Source organism: Seriola aureovittata, chromosome 1 (assembly GCF_021018895.1).
Source record: "Seriola aureovittata isolate HTS-2021-v1 ecotype China chromosome 1, ASM2101889v1, whole genome shotgun sequence".
Taxonomy (NCBI): domain Eukaryota; kingdom Metazoa; phylum Chordata; class Actinopteri; order Carangiformes; family Carangidae; genus Seriola; species Seriola aureovittata.
In genome coordinates this window covers 15093143-15112209 of record NC_079364.1, presented here as the reverse complement: position 1 = coordinate 15112209, position 19067 = coordinate 15093143, and the positions used below count along the sequence as shown (strand labels likewise).

The 19067-nt window shown below is 38.1% G+C and overlaps 2 protein-coding genes across 3 annotated transcripts; both read right to left on the bottom strand.

Moving 5' to 3' along the window:
• Nucleotides 1-465: 465 nt before the first annotated feature.
• Nucleotides 466-13344, bottom strand: vat1l (vesicle amine transport 1-like). Its single transcript, XM_056382297.1, has 9 exons — nucleotides 13040-13344; nucleotides 12325-12454; nucleotides 11877-12092; nucleotides 11296-11438; nucleotides 9326-9429; nucleotides 8101-8156; nucleotides 7760-7954; nucleotides 3438-3521; nucleotides 466-2686 (listed from the first exon to the last, which is right to left on the bottom strand). Exons 1-9 carry the CDS (start codon nucleotides 13252-13254, stop codon nucleotides 2588-2590), a joined length of 1242 nt encoding a protein of 413 aa, XP_056238272.1. The 5' UTR covers nucleotides 13255-13344; the 3' UTR covers nucleotides 466-2587.
• Nucleotides 13345-15633: 2289 nt separating this feature from the next.
• Nucleotides 15634-18267, bottom strand: bola3 (bolA family member 3). 2 transcript variants are annotated; one of them, XM_056376954.1, is made up of 4 exons: nucleotides 18110-18267; nucleotides 17894-18017; nucleotides 16501-16589; nucleotides 15634-16226 (listed from the first exon to the last, which is right to left on the bottom strand). In XM_056376954.1, the coding sequence occupies exons 1-4, from the start codon at nucleotides 18176-18178 to the stop codon at nucleotides 16161-16163; spliced, it is 348 nt and encodes a 115-aa protein (XP_056232929.1). In that variant the 5' UTR covers nucleotides 18179-18267; the 3' UTR covers nucleotides 15634-16160. The 2 variants fall into 2 exon arrangements, with proteins under 2 accessions (XP_056232929.1, XP_056232924.1); XM_056376949.1 differs by having other exon boundaries at nucleotides 17894-18032; nucleotides 18110-18264.
• Between the last annotated feature and the right edge of the window lie 800 nt (nucleotides 18268-19067).

Sequence of the window (19067 nt, the reverse complement as noted above, 5' to 3'; positions counted from 1 at the left end):
CAGCAAAGGTCAACAGTTGCACATTTGAGTAATGTTAGAACACAAGCATTAATTAGACACCAGCATGTTTCTCTGGTGATGAAAATATTAACTGATATCTACTGTTATCTGAAGAATTTGAAACAGTTTATAACTATGTTGCCATCTGGTGCCAAACTGAGGGATTATACAGAAATTTGCAATATATTAGTACTATATTGCAAGTTTTCAAATGTAATGTACACTGGAAAAACATTCATAACATGAAGAACTACTCTTAAAGTCAAATTGTGTTTTGAGTCCAGGTAAAAGTCATTATTCCTCATTGATTTCATAAGCTCAAAATAAACACATATTTAAATAAGATTGAGACATATGTGGGACATTTTTTTTTAATGTAATGTGGAAAGAAATACTTTCAGGGAGGGTGAAATCTCATGTGAAATATATTCAAACATTGAATTAACACCAAACACAATCCCAGAATACTTTGCAGATAAATTTATTCAAGTAAACAGAGCTGTACTCAAAGAAAGTACACAACAACAAAAAAAAAGTGACAAAATATACGGCCACAGGTAAACCAGAGTTTATAAGGAATTTCGTGAATATACTACAATGCCAAACACTTCTTTAGACACGTTTTTCTTCTTCTTTTTTCTTTTTTTACAAGGCACACACTTAAAAACATGCACACTCTCTGTCTCTCTCTCTCACACTTGTACACACACACACACACACACACAAACAGACCTGACATTGAAGGCATCAAAACTTGTATGAGATGTATTTGCAGAGTGTCTATGCATCATTTTTCCATTTATCCAAGTCTAAAAATCAATTTCTAAAATGATTAATTTCATAACTCGAGTGCAACCACTAACACAGTGTCTCCACCATTTATCATCCAACTTCGAAGGATGCAGTGTTTACTCCTGTTAGTTTTGCTGTTGCTAAGCTGATCCATTTTTAAAAATTTAAAACGGCATGATTACTAAACGTTGACTTGTTTCATTGTTTCTGTGATGTTCCGCGTGAGAAAACACTTTTTGAAGTAATAAACAAATCAGATGACTAGCACACTGAATAAGCAAGGCCGAATAAATAGTGAAAATGAAATGCAACGTTTGTTTTTACTTTGAGAAATTAGAAATAAAAACAGATCAATCATCTGATTGGCTGAATGCGAGTGTGTGTGGCAAACATTTGTTCCTTGTCAGCTGTTCCTCTCCTGCATTTCATTAGCAACTTGCAGATTCAGAGCAAAGTAGAAGGGCATCGTACTAAAATAAAGTAACACACAGTGCTGCTCAAACCTACATCACCCTGGTTTTATGCATCAGCTCATAGTAAAAATAATTTATCTTGGGAGTCTCATGGCACTTTTGTTGTGAGGCACCAGCAAATAAACAACTTTGGTCAGACAAGTAAAGCAGAGACTCCACAAACCTCGGACTGCAGTCTGACTATTTCATGATCCTCCTCAAGAAAATCTAGAATTTACTCATTAATCTTAGTCTTTCTTGTATTTATATATAATCTGCAAGTTTTTGACAGATATAAATTTGATGTCTTAAAACTCTAATTTGTTCTGTGTTACCCCAGTGTTTACAAAACTGTCTACATGGCCTGAAGATAAATGTAACACTGTAAGGTGTCATATACTGAGTAAAAACTTCTGAATATACAGTTTAGTGGGGAAATATGTCCTCCTTACTACAAAATTATATGATCACGCAAGGAAGAGTTTTAATAGTATATGCATCCATTTTCACATTCCAGTTGAAACGACCTTTTTTGTTTGTTTGTTCAATATGAACTTCACACGAGGAAAGCATGTCAAGTATCAAAGACTCGTCTGTAGCTCAAAGGCACTGGTGATCCCATAATATTACAAGGTTGGCACCGAAGAATAAAATATCATGCAAATATCTACACACAGACTTTTCTACCTCTTCTGGCTTATGTATTACTACTGTAACATGAGAAAGTGATTCACTCGCTTGGTCAGGAGCATCAACACATTTGGGGTCATTTTCTCAAACTTCAGCGTCACTTGTTTGCTCTAATTTTTCATCTGTCGTCGTTGAGGACAGATAAGAATTAAATTAAATGTTTTTCCATCTCGTGAAATGTTTAGACATGCTAAGCTTGTTACAGTATATGACACTTATGAGCTTTGACTAAATCTAATTTTAAAGATACTACGCTTAAAGTGATAATAAGAAGTCTGTTGCTAATTCAATAAACTGCTGGCAGATGAAATTAACTGTAAAACGGGCACAGACCTATTCACATTATTGACTAGCATAATGTTACTTCATAATACAGTAAAAAATATAATAATACTATTTCGAGAATGGCACTTACACTTGTTGCCTGGGTGACAAACATGTAATTAGTCTTCATTTACCCAAAACTTTTGCTTGACCAATCAACTGACAAACAATAGGTAAGAGGCACAAACATACACTGTACATACATACATTCATGCATACATGCATACAGCACATACTGCACAACACTGGTGTGTGGTTGTGTTCCTCTGTGGTGAAGCTGTGCAGCCTCTCCGCACACTCTAGGCGTAGTGCAGAGGGCTTCGTTGGGTCTAATGGATGAAAGGCATTCGCTCCTTGCTGTCGTTGTCACCCTCGGGCTCCTCCTCTTCCTCTCCTGCTTCACTGGTCTCTGTGCTGTCGCTGGCCATCTACAGTGATAGAACATTACTCAGATATCATTAAGTGTATACTGGTGCAGTCAATATGTAAATGTGTTCTCGGCTAATGGGCAGCTGTATATAGGCATGTCGACACTTCTAAAAGTTTGTAGTGTGATGTTGAGATCACCATGGAAACGACTGCCGTAAAACAGGAGGAAATCCTGCTCACTGCCTCCTTATGACCCTGACTGGACCTGAAACTGTGCAGTAGGCATTGGAAATGTCAGATTTAACTATTTATCAACAAACACCACGCTGCATGAATGAGGCCAGGACGACCACAAGGGGGGGATGTTTTCTTTATTCCTCAATAACTTGTTGAAACTCCCCCAATCTGGTTCTGTACTGTGAGTCCTTTTACTGTACATCTGCCAATTTATTTTCATCTTCCTCCTGTTTCTTCTTCCTCCTTTCAGTCAAATACCCTCAACCATCAATGTCATATAATACTTTAATTACATGTTTTTGTTCTTGTTCAATTAAAAAAAACTGTATTTTATTTAAAGTTTTTTATTTCTAGTTTGTGTTTAAAGTTTTTTTTAATATATTATAAGATAGTATACAGACAGTTAACTACAGCCACTCTTACTGTAAAAACTGTAAAGTGCTGTTGCAGGAGTTGGTATGAAAAGAGTACATCTTTGTAGAACTTTAATCTTAGAATCAATCCTTGTGGCCCAATGGCCCAGCTACTTAGCTTTCTGCTTTCTAATAACTAACTAGGAAAAAAAGTTGTTACCAGAGGGGTGGGAGACTTCTCGACATCCAGAATAAGTTTTCCTATGTTGCCTCTGTCGTGAATTCTCTGCATGGCCTCTTTTACCTGAGGATAAAACACAACAGCCAACTTACTTTCAACAAGCTCCAGGTGCAGACATCAAATGTGATATCACAAATGAAATCTCACACAATGCCGACTCTAATTTTTAACATCTAAAAGCATGACTATGTTAGTCATTAAAAAAAGGAACATGAATATTTTATCCATACAAACAGACGTCTTATTTTGGTTGGGTGATTTTAATTTAGCATAAAATAAATTTACTTCTTTCTTCTTTGTGGTCAGTGGAATTCATTTAAAGCAACCGAGTTTCAGAGAAGTTCTAAAGGTTCTTGTTGTAGAACTGCATTAGGCTGGTACTACGTCTGATCCAGATCATATAGAAAAACCCAAAGTGCCCAGTGCACCAATGTTTTAAAACCAGATTTGAACTGTAAAATTTTTGTAGTAAATGTGTAAGAAATGAGGGTGTTTTACAACGTTTCACTTCTGCTTATAAAATAAATTCTGCTCATAAAATGTGTCTTTTTATGAGCAGAACGACGCAGAGCCTCCAACAATAAAAGTTCTCCAAGGGGAAGTCCGCTGTGACATTGAAAAGACATTTCAAAGTACTTGCTAAAAAAAAACATAATAAAAAAGACACTTTTGTAACCATTTCCTGGTTGTTTTAGACATAGGACTCCTTTCCTCTCTCAGAATAGCTATAACAGCTATAACTCTCTCTGTGAGAAACGTTAATGGCCTTGATGTTGACTAGATGATGCTGACTCATCCTGCTGGGCACGTTTGACATCACACTGAATACCTCACTGCCTGTAGTAATGATCCATAGGTTTATATCAAGCAGATAACTACACTGCTTCATTTTACCTATGACTGCAGGAACAATATAGGTTGTATTAGGACTCTTGATTGACCAGCTTTAGACCGGCAGGGTAGCATGGGGTCTAATAACAAAAAAGTGATATGAATAATAAACATTCAGCAGATTCCAGGAGGATTGTATTTTTTACAATTTTAAAATTAGTCACATCCCACAAAAACAAATGATTTTAATAATAACTTTCTTAAAAAAAAAGAAAAAAGCATACACCAACTCAAATACAAAGACATAATATCTATCTGGAGTTGGTTTCATCTGTGTGAGAATGACTGAAGGATGAAGCATGGGCTTATCATTGTCTTTCCACTTCTTCTCCACTCCCATATTTTAGAGTAATTACCAGACTCCCTTTTATAACAGTGAGACTTTACATTTAGAATAACCCAAATGCAAATATTACATTAAAAAAAGCAGTGATTATGTTTCTTTCAAAAACAGACAAAAATTGTGGACGCTATTACTAAATGAACAAAGTCTGACACATTACGTCTGTTGTACTGATATAGGACAGTAGTGCTTGACACCCAGATACACTGCGAACATTTTAACACGACACAGATCACAGACAGAGCTTTTAATGAGTCTACTGCCAAGATGAAGGCCGGGCTTCTGTCACCAGGGTCTGTGGAAACACCTGTTCACAGTGTATTTTATTAGCTGACATTTTGTTCGAATTTAACAAACCTCATGCCAGTGCTACTTCTGGGCGAATATAACTGACAAGTAAGTAAGAAGATGATATGCCACAATGTCAGTTTGAGACCATCGGTGCTTTGGTCCATGTACTCAGTCATCTGCAGTCTGATTGCTATCAGCATGGTGGTGAGGGAATGGGAGAAGTGGGGAAAGTGCAATCACTTTCATGATTTCGTCCAACTCTACACTCCACAAAAGTATGTTGAGGGCAGCAACAACTAGCAGTTCGAAACCATAAACAATAAAAGATCAATGCAACTCATGAAAGCTTCTCTGACTCATTGTGTAAAGAAAAAAAATAAAAAATCACACATCACAAAAGATTACACAGGATGCCATATCTTGCTTGCTTATTACAATCCACACAGAGACACGACTGAATGTGCCTCTTTGTCTGGAAGCCATTGTGTCCCAAGCATTCATTTGTTAAATGAAATACCGGAAATCAAGCCAAGAACAAAATTAGGTCAGAAACTTGTCCAGCACTTGGCTGCGAGGTAGCAAGTTTGCAGAAGAGAGGGGAAAAGTTCCAATGGCATTCTGGGTGAAATAAGTCTTTGTGTACAATGACCAGTAATCACTGAGATACTGTATGTAGGATCTTTAAAAAAGATTCCTCTTAGAACCCCAAGTGATAGAGACAAATGAATATTTCCTCACTGAAACTGCTGGTGGTCAAAAAAAAAAACCTCTTGATTAATGTGTTATCCTGCTCAAGTGTGGCACATTGTACAACTTTTCATTCCATTAAAAAGGGTTACCAAGGTCAACGTGTAAACAAACGCCCTCTCAATTCTCCTTCCAGGCATATAAACAAATGAACTAGGCTGTGCCCCTGACACCACATCCCACGCCATCCTCCCATCTAATGAGATTCTTCATGGGCAATGGTTCCAGTGAATGGCCTGAGCAATCAGCCAAATTCTAATGACAACAGTGCAGGGAAAGTTTCCCATGAGAATTGAAAATCTGAAGACAGCAATTATCATCAGCATATTCTCTCTCTGAATGTAGAAAGAAAGCTTGGAATGACTTGTAATCTGCTTCCTGTGATGTATTACCTGCCCTGCCTCTGCTCTTATCTGGATTCTTGGAGTATTTGTGTGTGTGTGTGTGTGTGTGTGTGTGTGTGTGTGTGTGTGTGTGTGTGTGTGTGTGTGTGTTTGTGTGTGTGTGTGTGTGAGTAACAAATTCCTGACATTTTACTTGTAAAGACAGAACAGTGATCAAAATCAAGTAAGTTTCTTTCAGGTAAAACTGTGCATGTAAGTATAGGGGGTAAATTTTAGGACACTTTCTAGTTGTTTCTAAAATGTACATAATGTAATGTATCAGTATTTCTGACATTAAAGCATAGAACAAACAAATACAATGGAAATGAAACATTGTTTGGAAAGTTCCTTACCAACACTGTTACAGAAGCTCCCACAAATGTGTTGCACTTTGATTTGCTTTCACCTTCTGTTCAGTTCATCCCAAACCAGCTTCATGAGGTTTAAGTCTAGAGACTGGTGCTGGTGCTGGTCTTCCATCATGAGAAGCCAAAACACTCAAAAGTTTTGGGTTTGATCAGCTTGACTCTAAATTTGTGGCTTATACTTACAGACAAGTATTCCCTGCTGCTGAGGACAAACCTCCAACAATTGATGTCATGTGCACAGTTACTAGATTTTTAGTAATGGGTGGGAAAACATCCAATTTAAAAGCGGGGCTATGTCATGAGGTCACCAAGCTTCATGAACCAACAAGAATAATAAAGGTGCAACAAACTACTCAAACAAGCACAGCCGCACAGTTTTCAGTCAAAAATGGTCTCATCAGGCAAATAGGTGACAACATCTGTGCAGGTAGAAAACTTTCGATCTGGATATCTTGCCTGTATTTATCATCTGACCTAAAAAGGAATCCTAAAAGATCCCAATGCAACCAACAAGATATACCAAAAGATATAAGGGACTGGTTTGTGCCACTTCTCCCCTCTCTACTGTCGGCCATGCAGGTGGAGAGTTAAGAGTTTTCTATTTGCAAAGGTACCACCTGAGATGTGAAGAGCTAAGGTCCCACAAAAGGGCTTTGTAAATACAAGCATTAAGCACAAAGAAAAAAACAGGAAATCAAGAAACAGGCTAGTAGCTTTCTAAGGCAACATCATCGTCTATCTGTCTACCTGTCTGAGACAGTCCAGCCCTGATGTGTCTTTAGTCGTGGTCTCAGATACACCACAGCTAATGAGACACTAGACCCTCTCTGAAAGAGATCGCATCTAGTAGTGTGTTCAAATGTCCCTTGGTATCTTGTGAAGGCAAATTTTCCAGTTATGGGGCTTCGTTTACCACTTAGTGAATAACCACAGTAAGAAAAGGGGACTTTCTAGAAATTGAGAGCTAAGTGATCAACATATGGCCTGTCGGGATTTGTGTGGGTGTGAAATAATTTGGGAACAGGAAGATGCAACCTACCCACCAACTGTGGAAGAGTGTCCGACAACAGCTGACAATGTTCCACAGAAAGCAGCAGGGGGCAAACAAAAGATTACATGCTGTCCAAAATGTTTGTATAAAATCTTCCCTGACATCTCCGTTCATGTTAACACTGTGATCATGATTTTTTATTGTTTTTTTTTTTTTAATCTCATCATCATTGACTTGATCATCTTACAGCCTCTGATCACTCTGATCAACTCTGATCAGGCTCTTACCTCCTCCAGTGCCCACAGGGAGTCCACTACCGGTTTGATCTTCTTTTGGTCATAGAGGCACAAGAGTTTGTCCATCACTGATCTCACAAGACTGCATCTCCCTTGTTTAAAGAGGAGGTTGAGGAGCGAGAATCCAGCTATGACTTTGTTCTCCTCATATAATTTAATAGGGTTCACCTTCTCCACCTGCCACCACTGGAGGAAAAAAAAACACAGACACATTCATCCTGAGTGACTCATTTGTGCGTGTGCGTGTGTTTCATTTGCCATGAAATGTTCATTGGGTAGTAACAGATACTGTTTCCTTCAAATGTTGATGACAGACTGCATCTCTGACTCACAGATTTTGCAAAGCTGAAGAAACTCTTTGTTTCCCCAGTTACCATGTTTGACGCGCCTGAAAAAACAAAAATAAAAGGATTTCTGTATGCTGTGCAAATGGCTAGACAGAAGTGACTGGTCACTAATAGGCAGCCAAGAAGCATGAAGGGTGAGGTGGGGGAGAAACAGTTGGCACCTTCAGACCCTTAGATCTGTGCGAGCATGCCTTCGCACATATTCAATATAACTAAAACTAATGAATTAATCTTATGCTCTTACTTGATTCATGAGGCTTGACAGGAACTAAAGTAATTAACAGAAATCAGATAAGAATGGATGCTGTGAAGGACAATGAATTTCATTTTCAGGCTATGGAGCATGTTTTAGTCAAGTGAGTCTCACTATTTCATACCCAGTCCAGTAACCAACACACTGAATGGATGCAAGACTAGTCTTTAAAGGAATAGTTCGACATTATGGGAAAATTGTTTATTCACTTTCTTGCTGAGAGTTAGATGAGAAGATCAATACCACTCTCATGTCCAGGTCAAAACTTATTTGGCTGGACCGCGTATGGTCAATGTGTGAAACTGACGATGTAATTGAAAACTGTGTTGGAACCACTGTAAACAACTGACCGTGATCGTGTTCTCTCCAGCTCTCTGTACTCACACACACAGTATTTTAATACAGCTGAATTTATGTTTTTCTGTTTAGGTTGTCAAACAATGGAACAAACTGAAATAATGGCCGAAACGTAGCACATTAAGACTATGTGTTAAATTCCAAGCCATTTCCAAGCTGCTTAAATCCTGATTTTATAACCACAACGTTGTTTGACAAAATCACCAAACATATTCAAATACTGTGCTATGAGTTCGGCTATATGTATTTGTAAAAGTATCACTCAGAGAGAGAGAGGTTTTTGTGCAAGACTATATCTTGGCCAAAGTTTAGATGTCACCACGCAACTATGCTAAGCTAAGCTATCTGTCTCTTGGCTCAAATTTAAATATAATTGGACGTATATAAGAGTGGTAACAATCTTCCCATGTAACACATACAAGTGTACTTCGCAAAGTGTCAAACTATTCCTTTTAGTTCTAATATTAACCTGAAAGTTGAAGCACATTGACTTAAGTTTGACTAACACACTAGAAAGTGTGTTATTTTCACTTTGAAAGTGATAAATGGAAACTCAGAGTTTGCATTGACACACAGTGAAAGTGTAAGTATTGTTCTCACCATAGAGGATGTAAGTTCCCAATGGCTTCAGCAGATTCAGGCCTTTTCCTGTGTTCTCCCCACACAGGCAGTCCAGCAAGATGTCGACCCCCTCTGGAGAAATTCTAAAACATTAAGAACAAAGTAAAGGTGAAGTCCACTAAAAGTGGGATTCATATAAACTGATGTACATGCAAAAGTATAGTCTGGACTGGGGCTGAACGATATGCAAAAAAAAGTATATTGCAATTATTTCAGCAGATATTGCAATTGCGATATGAGTCACAATTTCAGTTGAAATGGTAATTTTTCAATAGTTCGAGTCATTTTTTAAGATGAAATAATGAATAATACCTATTTCCAGATTCTAAAATGTGAGAATTTGCAGCTTCTGTTTGTGTTACATAATAATAAACTCAATATCTTTGGGTTTCTGACTGTTCGTTGGAAAAAACAAGCAATTTGAAAACATCACCTTTGGATTGGGAAATTGTGATCTGTGTTTTTCTGACATGTTACAGGCCAAACTGTGAAAATAATCAGCAGTTTAATCAATAATAAAAATTATTTACAGCCCTAAAATAGCAGCAGATGAATTTTCCGTCTATCCACCAATCAGTTAATCAACTAACCGTTTCTGAGTTTATCTACAAAAGAGTACATCTACAAAACAATTTCAAGCAGTTGAGATAAAGTACAATAAAAGGCTGACTTCATACATTCACAGTGCCAAGGCTGAATTACCTTGTTTATGACTGTGAGCAAGAAATGTGCAAAACACTCTATAAGGCCATATATTCAGCTCATGATTCAAACTCTGGAGCAGCATCATCATGGATTTATAAAATATAAGAATTGATTCTCTGGAGCCTTACTCTAGGAAAAAGTTACAGCATGCAACCCACATTTTTCTTTTGACTCTGCCTACAGTTTTCTTATAAAGAGATTATTGATGTTTCGCAGTGCCCACATTGCTCCTCAGCCGTAACATGTTGCAAAAGGTTCATGTTCTTTTCACACACAGAATCAATCAGACAAAAAATGTTTGGCATAATGAGACTCATTAAATGTATGTATATGAAAGAATGAAAGGCATGTTATTATCAAGGGCACCTTAATTCCTTACTTGTCTGCCTTGTGGCCCTGGACACCGGCTTGGCTAAACTGCTTGGTGGTCTTGTGATTCCCATGGTTTTTGCCTTTTGTAAAAAGATTAATTTAATTGTACTTTGCTCTTGATCCTGAGAAGAATGTGTGGGCCAGAGAGATGAAAGGCACATTAATCCACTACCACTGTTGATATGTAAGTAGAAAGCATGAAACAATCAGTGCTAATGAAACAATATTTGAATCCCTCTGTATTATAATCAGATGAATCCAGTGTTACAGCGCAATTCATATGTAGAGTGGCTGGTGCATCTGTCCTGGTTAAATGATTCAACAGTATAGACAAAAATGACTGCTAAAGCTCTGTAAAGTGGAGGGGGCGGTGTGGTGATGGAGTAATCAAAGCTCTGCAACATCTTTAGAAAAAGATAAAGACTTTATAGCAGAGTTGCAGTAAACCTGTGGCGGGTGTTTTGTAGTGTAAACTGGTGTGTAAGTACGTCGCATTGTGAATGAAATGTGTAGGGTATCAATGCTCAGCCCTAATTGGCGCAGTTGTTCCACACTGCCAGTGCAGACCTCCGCCCTACACAATGTTGCTGCTCTCTGAGATGAGCTGCGAGTTGCCATGGGGACCATGGCCACACAAGACCAAATAAGGTAACAGGTAACATCTGCACCCTCGCACAGTCCTCTATGCTCTGTGAGGTCCACGTTATCACATGTGTTCATGTTTATAACATGCAACAGCCTGGTGATGCCTTCTAATTCAATATTATTTTAACCCTAAACAAATGAATGTTTCCAGAAGACACCACGAGGAAGTAAACAAAGACTCTTCAGCCTCAAATCAACCATGATCCAGACAAACTTTCCATGCTTACTTTTTGACTTCTTGTATATAATCAATATTTCTGTCAAATAGGTGAGTCACAGAGTCCCTGATGGCTGCGTGTTTGAAACATGAGGCGATCCCAAACACGGTGACATTGGGAACAGTGGAGCACAGCTGAGCCACAGCTTGACCCTGGAAATAAACACACAGTTGCAACAATTTATCAGAGCCAGAGAGCCCAGAGGTTAACTCTAAATATACTGCAAAAAATACAACAGAATCCACTGTCACATAATAAACACACATTCATTAAAAAGTAGATATATTGATATAGGGATAACATGTTGTATTAATCGGTCATGTTTGTGTAATACTATTGATTAATTGTTTAGCTTTGGTTATAACTCACTATATCTTTCTTTCAGTCATTTCAAAATTTTAATAACTCTAAAGGATGTTCAAGACGTTCTAAACAGAAACAACAACAGAAGCAACAGCTCTTACACAATAACAGGGAACAGACAACTTATTCCATTTGTAGTCATGTAGCCGCCAGTTATAATGACAGTTAGATGAAACAGCTGAACTTCTTTTGTGGCTGTGCAACAGTCGTATAAGAAATGGACTTACTACACCACCTCCTGCTGAGTGCACCAACACTGACATCCCCTCTCGCAAATTGGCAACCTCAAAGAGCATCATATAGGCAGCCACAAAGTTCAGGGAGAACGCTGCAGCTTCAGCAAAAGTCATTTCATCTGGCATCTTGTAGACAAAATCCACTGGTGTGCAAACCACCTCTGCCCAGGCATTGTAATTCACAAAAGCCATAACTCTGTCGCCTATCTGAAAGAAACATGTTGTGTTAGCAGACACTGATGTGAAACAATCATTAGACACACACTAAGGAGGGAGTTATTTGTACAGTAAATTATGGATTAACTCTAATTTATTTCTCATTACTGCACTCTGAGCATGTGTTTAAAACTCTAGGTTTTGCTGATGCAGATTCATTGGTTTAGAATCTGGAAACATTTAGTCATAGATCACAACATGCACAACATGTCATTTCACTAACCTCAAATCCCTTTGTGTTTTCACCCACAGACTCCACTATTCCAGAGCACTCAAACCCAGGGACAAGAGGAGGTTTTGGAGGATTATCAATAGTCCCCTGACGTACCATCAGATCCAGGAAATTCAAGCCACTGCAACAAAGAATAAATAGACCCTGATTCGATATCTGGGTGGAAACAATGCATCTGACCCGTCTCTGACCACTGGCAGCTATTTAATCAATAATACAAATATTTAGAGGTTGTTGAGAGATCTAGGGATTGCCCAGTACTATTACTCTTTCATGATTATCAGCAGTGAGTCACTGGCTATATCTCTGTGAATACAAGGCCAGATTAAACGGGCATTCTCCATTAAATAACACGGAATACACTTTAATTTCCCTGAACTGTAGGATTGCCAACACTGGGCAAAGGCTCAAGCTGTAGTCTAGGATGAAACGAGCTGATCAATACCCTGCAAATAGAGCAGTTATAAAAATAAAAAAAAAACAGAAATTGTACTGAAACAATGACTGAACCTGCTGGAAAAAAATTAAATTCTGCCTAGACTGACATCAGTTTTGCTTCCAGAAAAGACCTGTGGCTTCATGACTGCGAAATCCTCCTCCGGTTGTTATTCATCATCGTTCATACTAGTCACAAATGCTGTGGGTAGGAAGCTCATCACAATCCGTAAACACATGTGAAATGTGTTGCTGATATTGTCATATTTACCATGCTTTGACGCGGATCTTCACTTCACCGTTCTGAGGCTCGGGCATTGGCTTCCTGGTCACCCTGAGTTTGTTAAGACCTCCAAAACCTGCCAGTATCACCGCTCGCATTTCTTTGGCATTGCCAGACGATTCCACGTTTTCCGCTTCTTTCCCCACAGTTTTGTCGATCATGTACTCGGTTTCCTCTGTCATATCTGCTCCTTCTTTAGCCATGTCGGAGACCTGCTGCTCTCCTCTCCGCTCCTCCTCGGGGCTCAGAGTGATGTGGTGAACAGCCTGCGCACAGACCAGGCGCTGGATGGATGAATGGATGGATGGATGGATGGATGGATGGATGGATGGATGGATGGATGGATGGATAGGATGGTGATCCACAATGGAGCCTGCAGTCTCACCGTCTGCTGTTTTACTCAATCTTGCGAAATAATAGTGCTGGATTTTCTCTCTCTCTCATGACACAGACATAATTGATTAATTCAACTAAAGTTTGAATCTGAATTATAATCCATCCCTGTGTATTGTCTTTGGTTGCAGCAGGTTTAAGCGTGAATGGCGCCATCTGCTGGCGAAGAGTGCACAAACTTGATCAACACTGAACTACAGCTTGTAAATACAAGTACAATAGATGAGTATTTTCTTTATACTTCTCCACAGAGGGAAATACTATAGGCTACATATACAGTACATACATATATTTTTTCACTCAAATACATTTATTTGACTGCTTTAATTACGAGTTAGTTTAGAGGTTGCAATTTTTGCATACAGAAAGTATGAGGAGGACATTAAATATAATGCGTAACTATAAAAAAATAAATAAATAAAAAAATTATAACATTTCATTGTTCCAGCTTCTCAACTGGAAGAATTTCCAGTTTTTCCTTTTAATAATTTCAGACATTTTATTCATTTTTAAATATCTATTTATGTATTTGCACAATTGGTTGGACAAAACCATTTTTGTGAAGATAGGCCACTATGGGGTTTGGGTAATTGCACTGTCACTATTTTCATATTTTTTTCATTATTTATATACTAACATTTCCTGTTATTTATCAGCCTGGCCAATACAGTTAAGAACAGAATTATTCATATAATTTCAATATTTTCACATTTTGTAACATTGCAGCCTTATTTTTTTTCCCTCATGAATGTACCCTCAATACCCCATAATGATGAATTTCAGCAAATTTATTAAAAAGGAAAATTATAAAAATATTACCTACATATTCAGACCCTTTTCTATGACACTTGTCTCCCTTTCTCTTGATCCTCTCCCAGGTGTTTCCACACCTTGATTGGAGCACACCTGTGGTCAATTCAATTGACTGGACATGATTAGGATAGGCACACACCTGTGTATATAAGGTCTCACAGCTGATAATACATATCAGAGCAAAAACCAAGCAATGAGGTGGAAGGAACATTAAACATTTTGGCTGCATTGAAGGTTCCCAAGAGCACAGTGGCCTCCATCAGTTTGGAACCAGGACTCTTCCTAAAGACGACTGCTCGGCCAAACTGAGCAATCAGGGGAGAAGTGCTTTGGTAAGAGATGTAACCAAGAACCTGACTGTTACTCTGGTTGAGCTCCAGAAAAACCTATGTGGAAATGGGAGAAACTTCCAGGGTGGCCAGCTCTAGGTAGAGTCCTGGTTGTTCCAATCTTCTTCCATTTAAGAATTATGGAGGCCACCGTGCTCTTGAGAACCTTCAATGCAGAATTCTTTATTTATTTATTTTTTGTAATCTCCCCCAGATCTGTGCCTCAACACTATCCTGTCTCTGAGCTCTGCAGGCAGTTTTTTCATGGCTGGTTTTTGCTCTGGTATGCATTTCAGTCAGCTGTGAGACCTTTATAAACAGGTGTGTGTCTTTCCAAATCATGTCCAATCAACTGAATTGACCACAGGTGGGCTCCAGTCAAGATGTAGAAACAGCTCAAAGATGGTCAAGAGAATCACAAGGCACCTGAGCTAAATTTCAAGTGTCATAGCAAAGGGTCTGAATACTTAGGTCAATGTGATATTTCAGTTTTTCCTTTTTAATGACTGTTGCAAAAATTTCTAAAATTCTGTTTTCACTTTATTATGACTGTAGATCGATGAGGCAAAGGGGGATTTTTGTTTTATTTTAGCATAGTGCTGCAAAACAATAAAATGTAATGGGTCTGAATAATTTTGGGCTTCACTGTATATCAGTCAAGATTTAATAATCGGAACACATCTGAGATTTCCTCTGTGGTCAACAAGTTTAAGACTTCTCAACTGTTTACACTATCACTTTACGAGGACGTAGGAAAAATAACTATTGCTGAGGCTCTAGGCAAGTCTTCAATCTGTTTTTTTTCTCTTAAGATTGTAATTCTGTCCTTGCTCTCAAAGAGCAGCTTAATATAAACATCGTTTATATTTTCACTATAAATACTCCATACAACTGAATAATCACAATAGCAATTATTAAAAAAGTGAATCCAAGCATAGATGTGGAAACTGATTTCAGTATTACAATGTCCATTTTCACTGCAAACCTCATTTGTCAAAAAACGTTTTAAATGACAAAAGCTTCCATATTCAATCAAGTAAGACTGTGTGGGGGAAAGCAGCTGCTTTTTATTGCAACTTGAATTATTGGTGCATAGGCAGCATAAATATATGGTCCATGTACAATCCAGTGGATTGTAATCAGTTTATATGACCTTACATAGGACTGTAGCATGTACACAGTGATCACAATTTGAGTGACATTACAAAGTACAGCTCAACAAACTGTTTTAAACAAGGTTCTGTAGCAAATCTCCAATATTCAAGTTGGTTATATTTATTACTTCCTGGATTGCTTTTCATTACCAGCATCATTTCAACCCTGAGAGGACCAACATGACTTGACATATTACTAGCATTTTACCAAGTCGTTTTGTGCGTATCATAGCCTTCACAGGTTGTCTCAGATTATCTCAGAGGAGAAGATACCTCACTAAAAAATAACTATTTAGTGTAATCTCACATTCATTACACAATTCTCACTGTTAATGTTTACTACACAATATCCTCTGTACATTCATAATAGCTAGGGTGAACAAAGGGAAAAGCTGTGGGTGAACAGTGGGAGGACTTGCTCTAATGTTTGGGAATCTCAGTGAATATTCGCAGTCCGTGCATTCCTTGAATCTCATCCTTGAGAGCCTGTGGAGGACAAAACACAACAGCTAATGAAGAACATTCAGTTATTATTACAGGATCATCTTAAAATCTTATGAGCATAGTTGACAGACAGATATGGACCACACCAAATAAGGGCAGGTATAAGTTTCAGTACACTTAATAAAACAAAGACAAACACATTTCCAAAACTGCCGCTAAAACTAGAATTGTACAATATGACCCACGAAGCTTTGGACTAATATTTATTTTTTATTGCCACAGAGAAAACACTGGGTTGTTTGTTATTATGATTTACCTGATTGACTAACTGGTGTTGTTGCACCGTCCTTTTTCCTTTGAACTCACTGGACTCTATGTGGATCTCATACATGGCCCCACAACCACCTAAACACAACACAGGATCACACAAACAACACTGTCATTTTCCAAGTCTGTTGTGGCCATCTGGTTTCTATAAAATAATAAAAACAGGTCTGCATAATAATATGTATATTTATAATATAAATATGATAAAACACGGAGATGATGCACCTTAGCAAAGAAATTATAGAATATGGAACTGTGTTTAATAAAACACTGTTGATGTGAGAGGCAGGAGTGTACAGACGCCCAAATTGAGCTTCAGCCAAGCCATTCTCAAGCTTACATCAGCATCATCAGGGTGAATGATGAACAAATGAGTCACCAATTTCTTCCCCATTTAGTTTGGTTTTGTTTTGAGATAAAAACAAAAAAACAACAACTTTATACCAGGTTCAGTACATAAATGTATTAAACCATATGTAAATATATGTACTGTTGTGTATGTATTTTTAAGTAAAAAACAACAAATGGTTCCATTTTCTTTAAAGATAATATCCACCTGTTTTCTCAGTCTTCTGTGATAGTAAATTGAATCCTGTTTTGTTGTGGGTTGTTGGTTGCACAAAACAAGCACACTGAATATGTCTACTTTGGCTTTAGGAATGTGATGGGCAATTTTCACTATTTTCTACAGGCTTTTTAGAAAATAATCAACAGATGTATCAAAATTGGAAATAAATGTTATCTGAACTGTTGATGTTGCTTTAGGTATGGCTGGTCTTTACAAACTAATGCTGTGCAGACAAACATCGAACAAGTCTACAAAATTTTATTTTTTAATTCTAGAGTCCATAGTTTCCATAGATACCAAATATGTCAGACTTAATTTTGCAGTCTGGGGTTGGGTTTTCTTTAATTCAGTATAAACATCAAACAAGCTGGAATATGCTGTCAGTTTATCAGGTACGTAAGGAAAAACAAACAGGGGAAACTGGATGTTATGGGATTCATGGAAATAACTATACATGTTGGCCAGGCTTGTGCATACAAAATAGAGCTGCAAGATTAGCTGATAAATTGAATAGTTGAACAAAAAATATAATCATTACTTATTTGATGGTTGAATAATCATCATAAGTATTTTCTTATGTAGAAATGGTAAAGAAAATGCTGTTTGTAACATCTGGAACGTGAAGTTTTTTCATGTCCCTTTCTCCCCAATTTAACAATTAATCGAGTAGGCCAAATTAGAAAACAGTCAGACTAATCGACAATGAAAATAGTTGTCACTTGCATGCCTAATCCCAATGTGTCCTAGTTATTAAAAGTTTAACAGTGTTTCGTTCTAACAATAAACTTCATGCAGCCGGTAGATCTGTGTTTACCTGATATATCCACAACTTTAAGCGACGAGGCTGACGGAAACTTCTCCTTCAGGATCTGTGCGATGCGGACCTCTCCGTCTGTTTGAGTGGACAGACGTCTCTGCACCTGGCTGCAAACAGCGACCTGAGGAGGCAAAGACTAGGAGCGGTTAGCGGTTAACGTAGCTCCAGAGACTCACAAAGAGTTGCGGTGTAATGACTGTTAACTGCATTTACTGGGTTACTGCGAAGGACCCGGAGAGCAGAGGTCATAGTGCTGGTCAAACTGCGTTTACAAGCCAACATGGTGGAGATCTTTAGTCACAGTGCGTTTACATCCACACCGGTTATCCAACAATACATGTCCTCACCCAGCTCCGTCTCAGTAAAATGACGTCACACATCCGGGTACTTCACTGGTCTCAGATAAACAGAGGTGGGGGAAGTATCCAGATCCTTTCCTAACACCACACTGAAAAAGTATCAGGAAAATGTAATTCAAGTATCAAAAATAAAAGTACTCAACCCCTTACTTTTACTGTCATTTCACATTATTCATGCATTAATGTGTGTTGGAATAATGCCCTGCAGCCCCTTAAATGTGTTGCTGAGAGAGAGTTGTGTGTGTCATTTGATGAACAGGAATGGGCTAAAATCTGCAGCAATTCAAAAAATGTTACGGGAGGATAGACTCCAGAGGCCCATAGCAAATTGTGCAGCCTCCTGGAAATGTAAGCTTTCAGTAAAGAATGACACACTTGCATGTAACACGTATGCTAATTATTTGACAGTGCACTTGCAATCTCATAACATTATCTTTTTTCAGTACAAGTGTTTCAGTTAGCACACCAGTCTCATAGGAAGGAACTAAATCTAAGCAGGTTAGAGTAGTGTGTTCACACAAGGTGATTGACAACAACAACAACAACAACAACAACAACAACTACAACATTTGTGAGAGTGCTGTGGGTGTAAATTGTCACCAAATGCTATGCACCATAGAAATGTTAGAACTTTTTGCAGCTGAAAAGCATGCATCATTTTCTGTAAGAGGATAATAAGCCTTATTGTAAACCAATTGCAGAAACAGCATACTATGATAATGTTGGCTGTACAGTGTGAATATGAAGTCTGGCACAGGGATATGTATCTCCCCCTGGAGGATGAAAAAGGATTCAGGATTGAAAATTTGAAT

Excerpts from the sequence above, each read along its gene's own strand:
- bola3 (XM_056376949.1), bottom strand. The coding sequence starts at position 18,178 with ATGTTGGCTTGTAAACGCAGTTTGACCAGCACTATGACCTCTGCTCTC. Across the intron at positions 18,033-18,109 it reads GGGTCCTTCGCAGTAACCCA|TCTTTGCCTCCTCAGGTCGC; the intron begins GTAAATGCAGTT and ends AACCGCTCCTAG. Across the intron at positions 16,590-17,893 it reads TAAAGTTGTGGATATATCAG|GTGGTTGTGGGGCCATGTAT; the intron begins GTAAACACAGAT and ends TGTTGTGTTTAG.
- vat1l (XM_056382297.1), bottom strand. The coding sequence starts at position 13,254 with ATGGCTAAAGAAGGAGCAGATATGACAGAGGAAACCGAGTACATGATC. Across the intron at positions 12,093-12,324 it reads AAAACACAAAGGGATTTGAG|ATAGGCGACAGAGTTATGGC; the intron begins GTTAGTGAAATG and ends TGTTTCTTTCAG. Across the intron at positions 8,157-9,325 it reads GGGAACTTACATCCTCTATG|GCGCGTCAAACATGGTAACT; the intron begins GTGAGAACAATA and ends TTGTTTTTTCAG.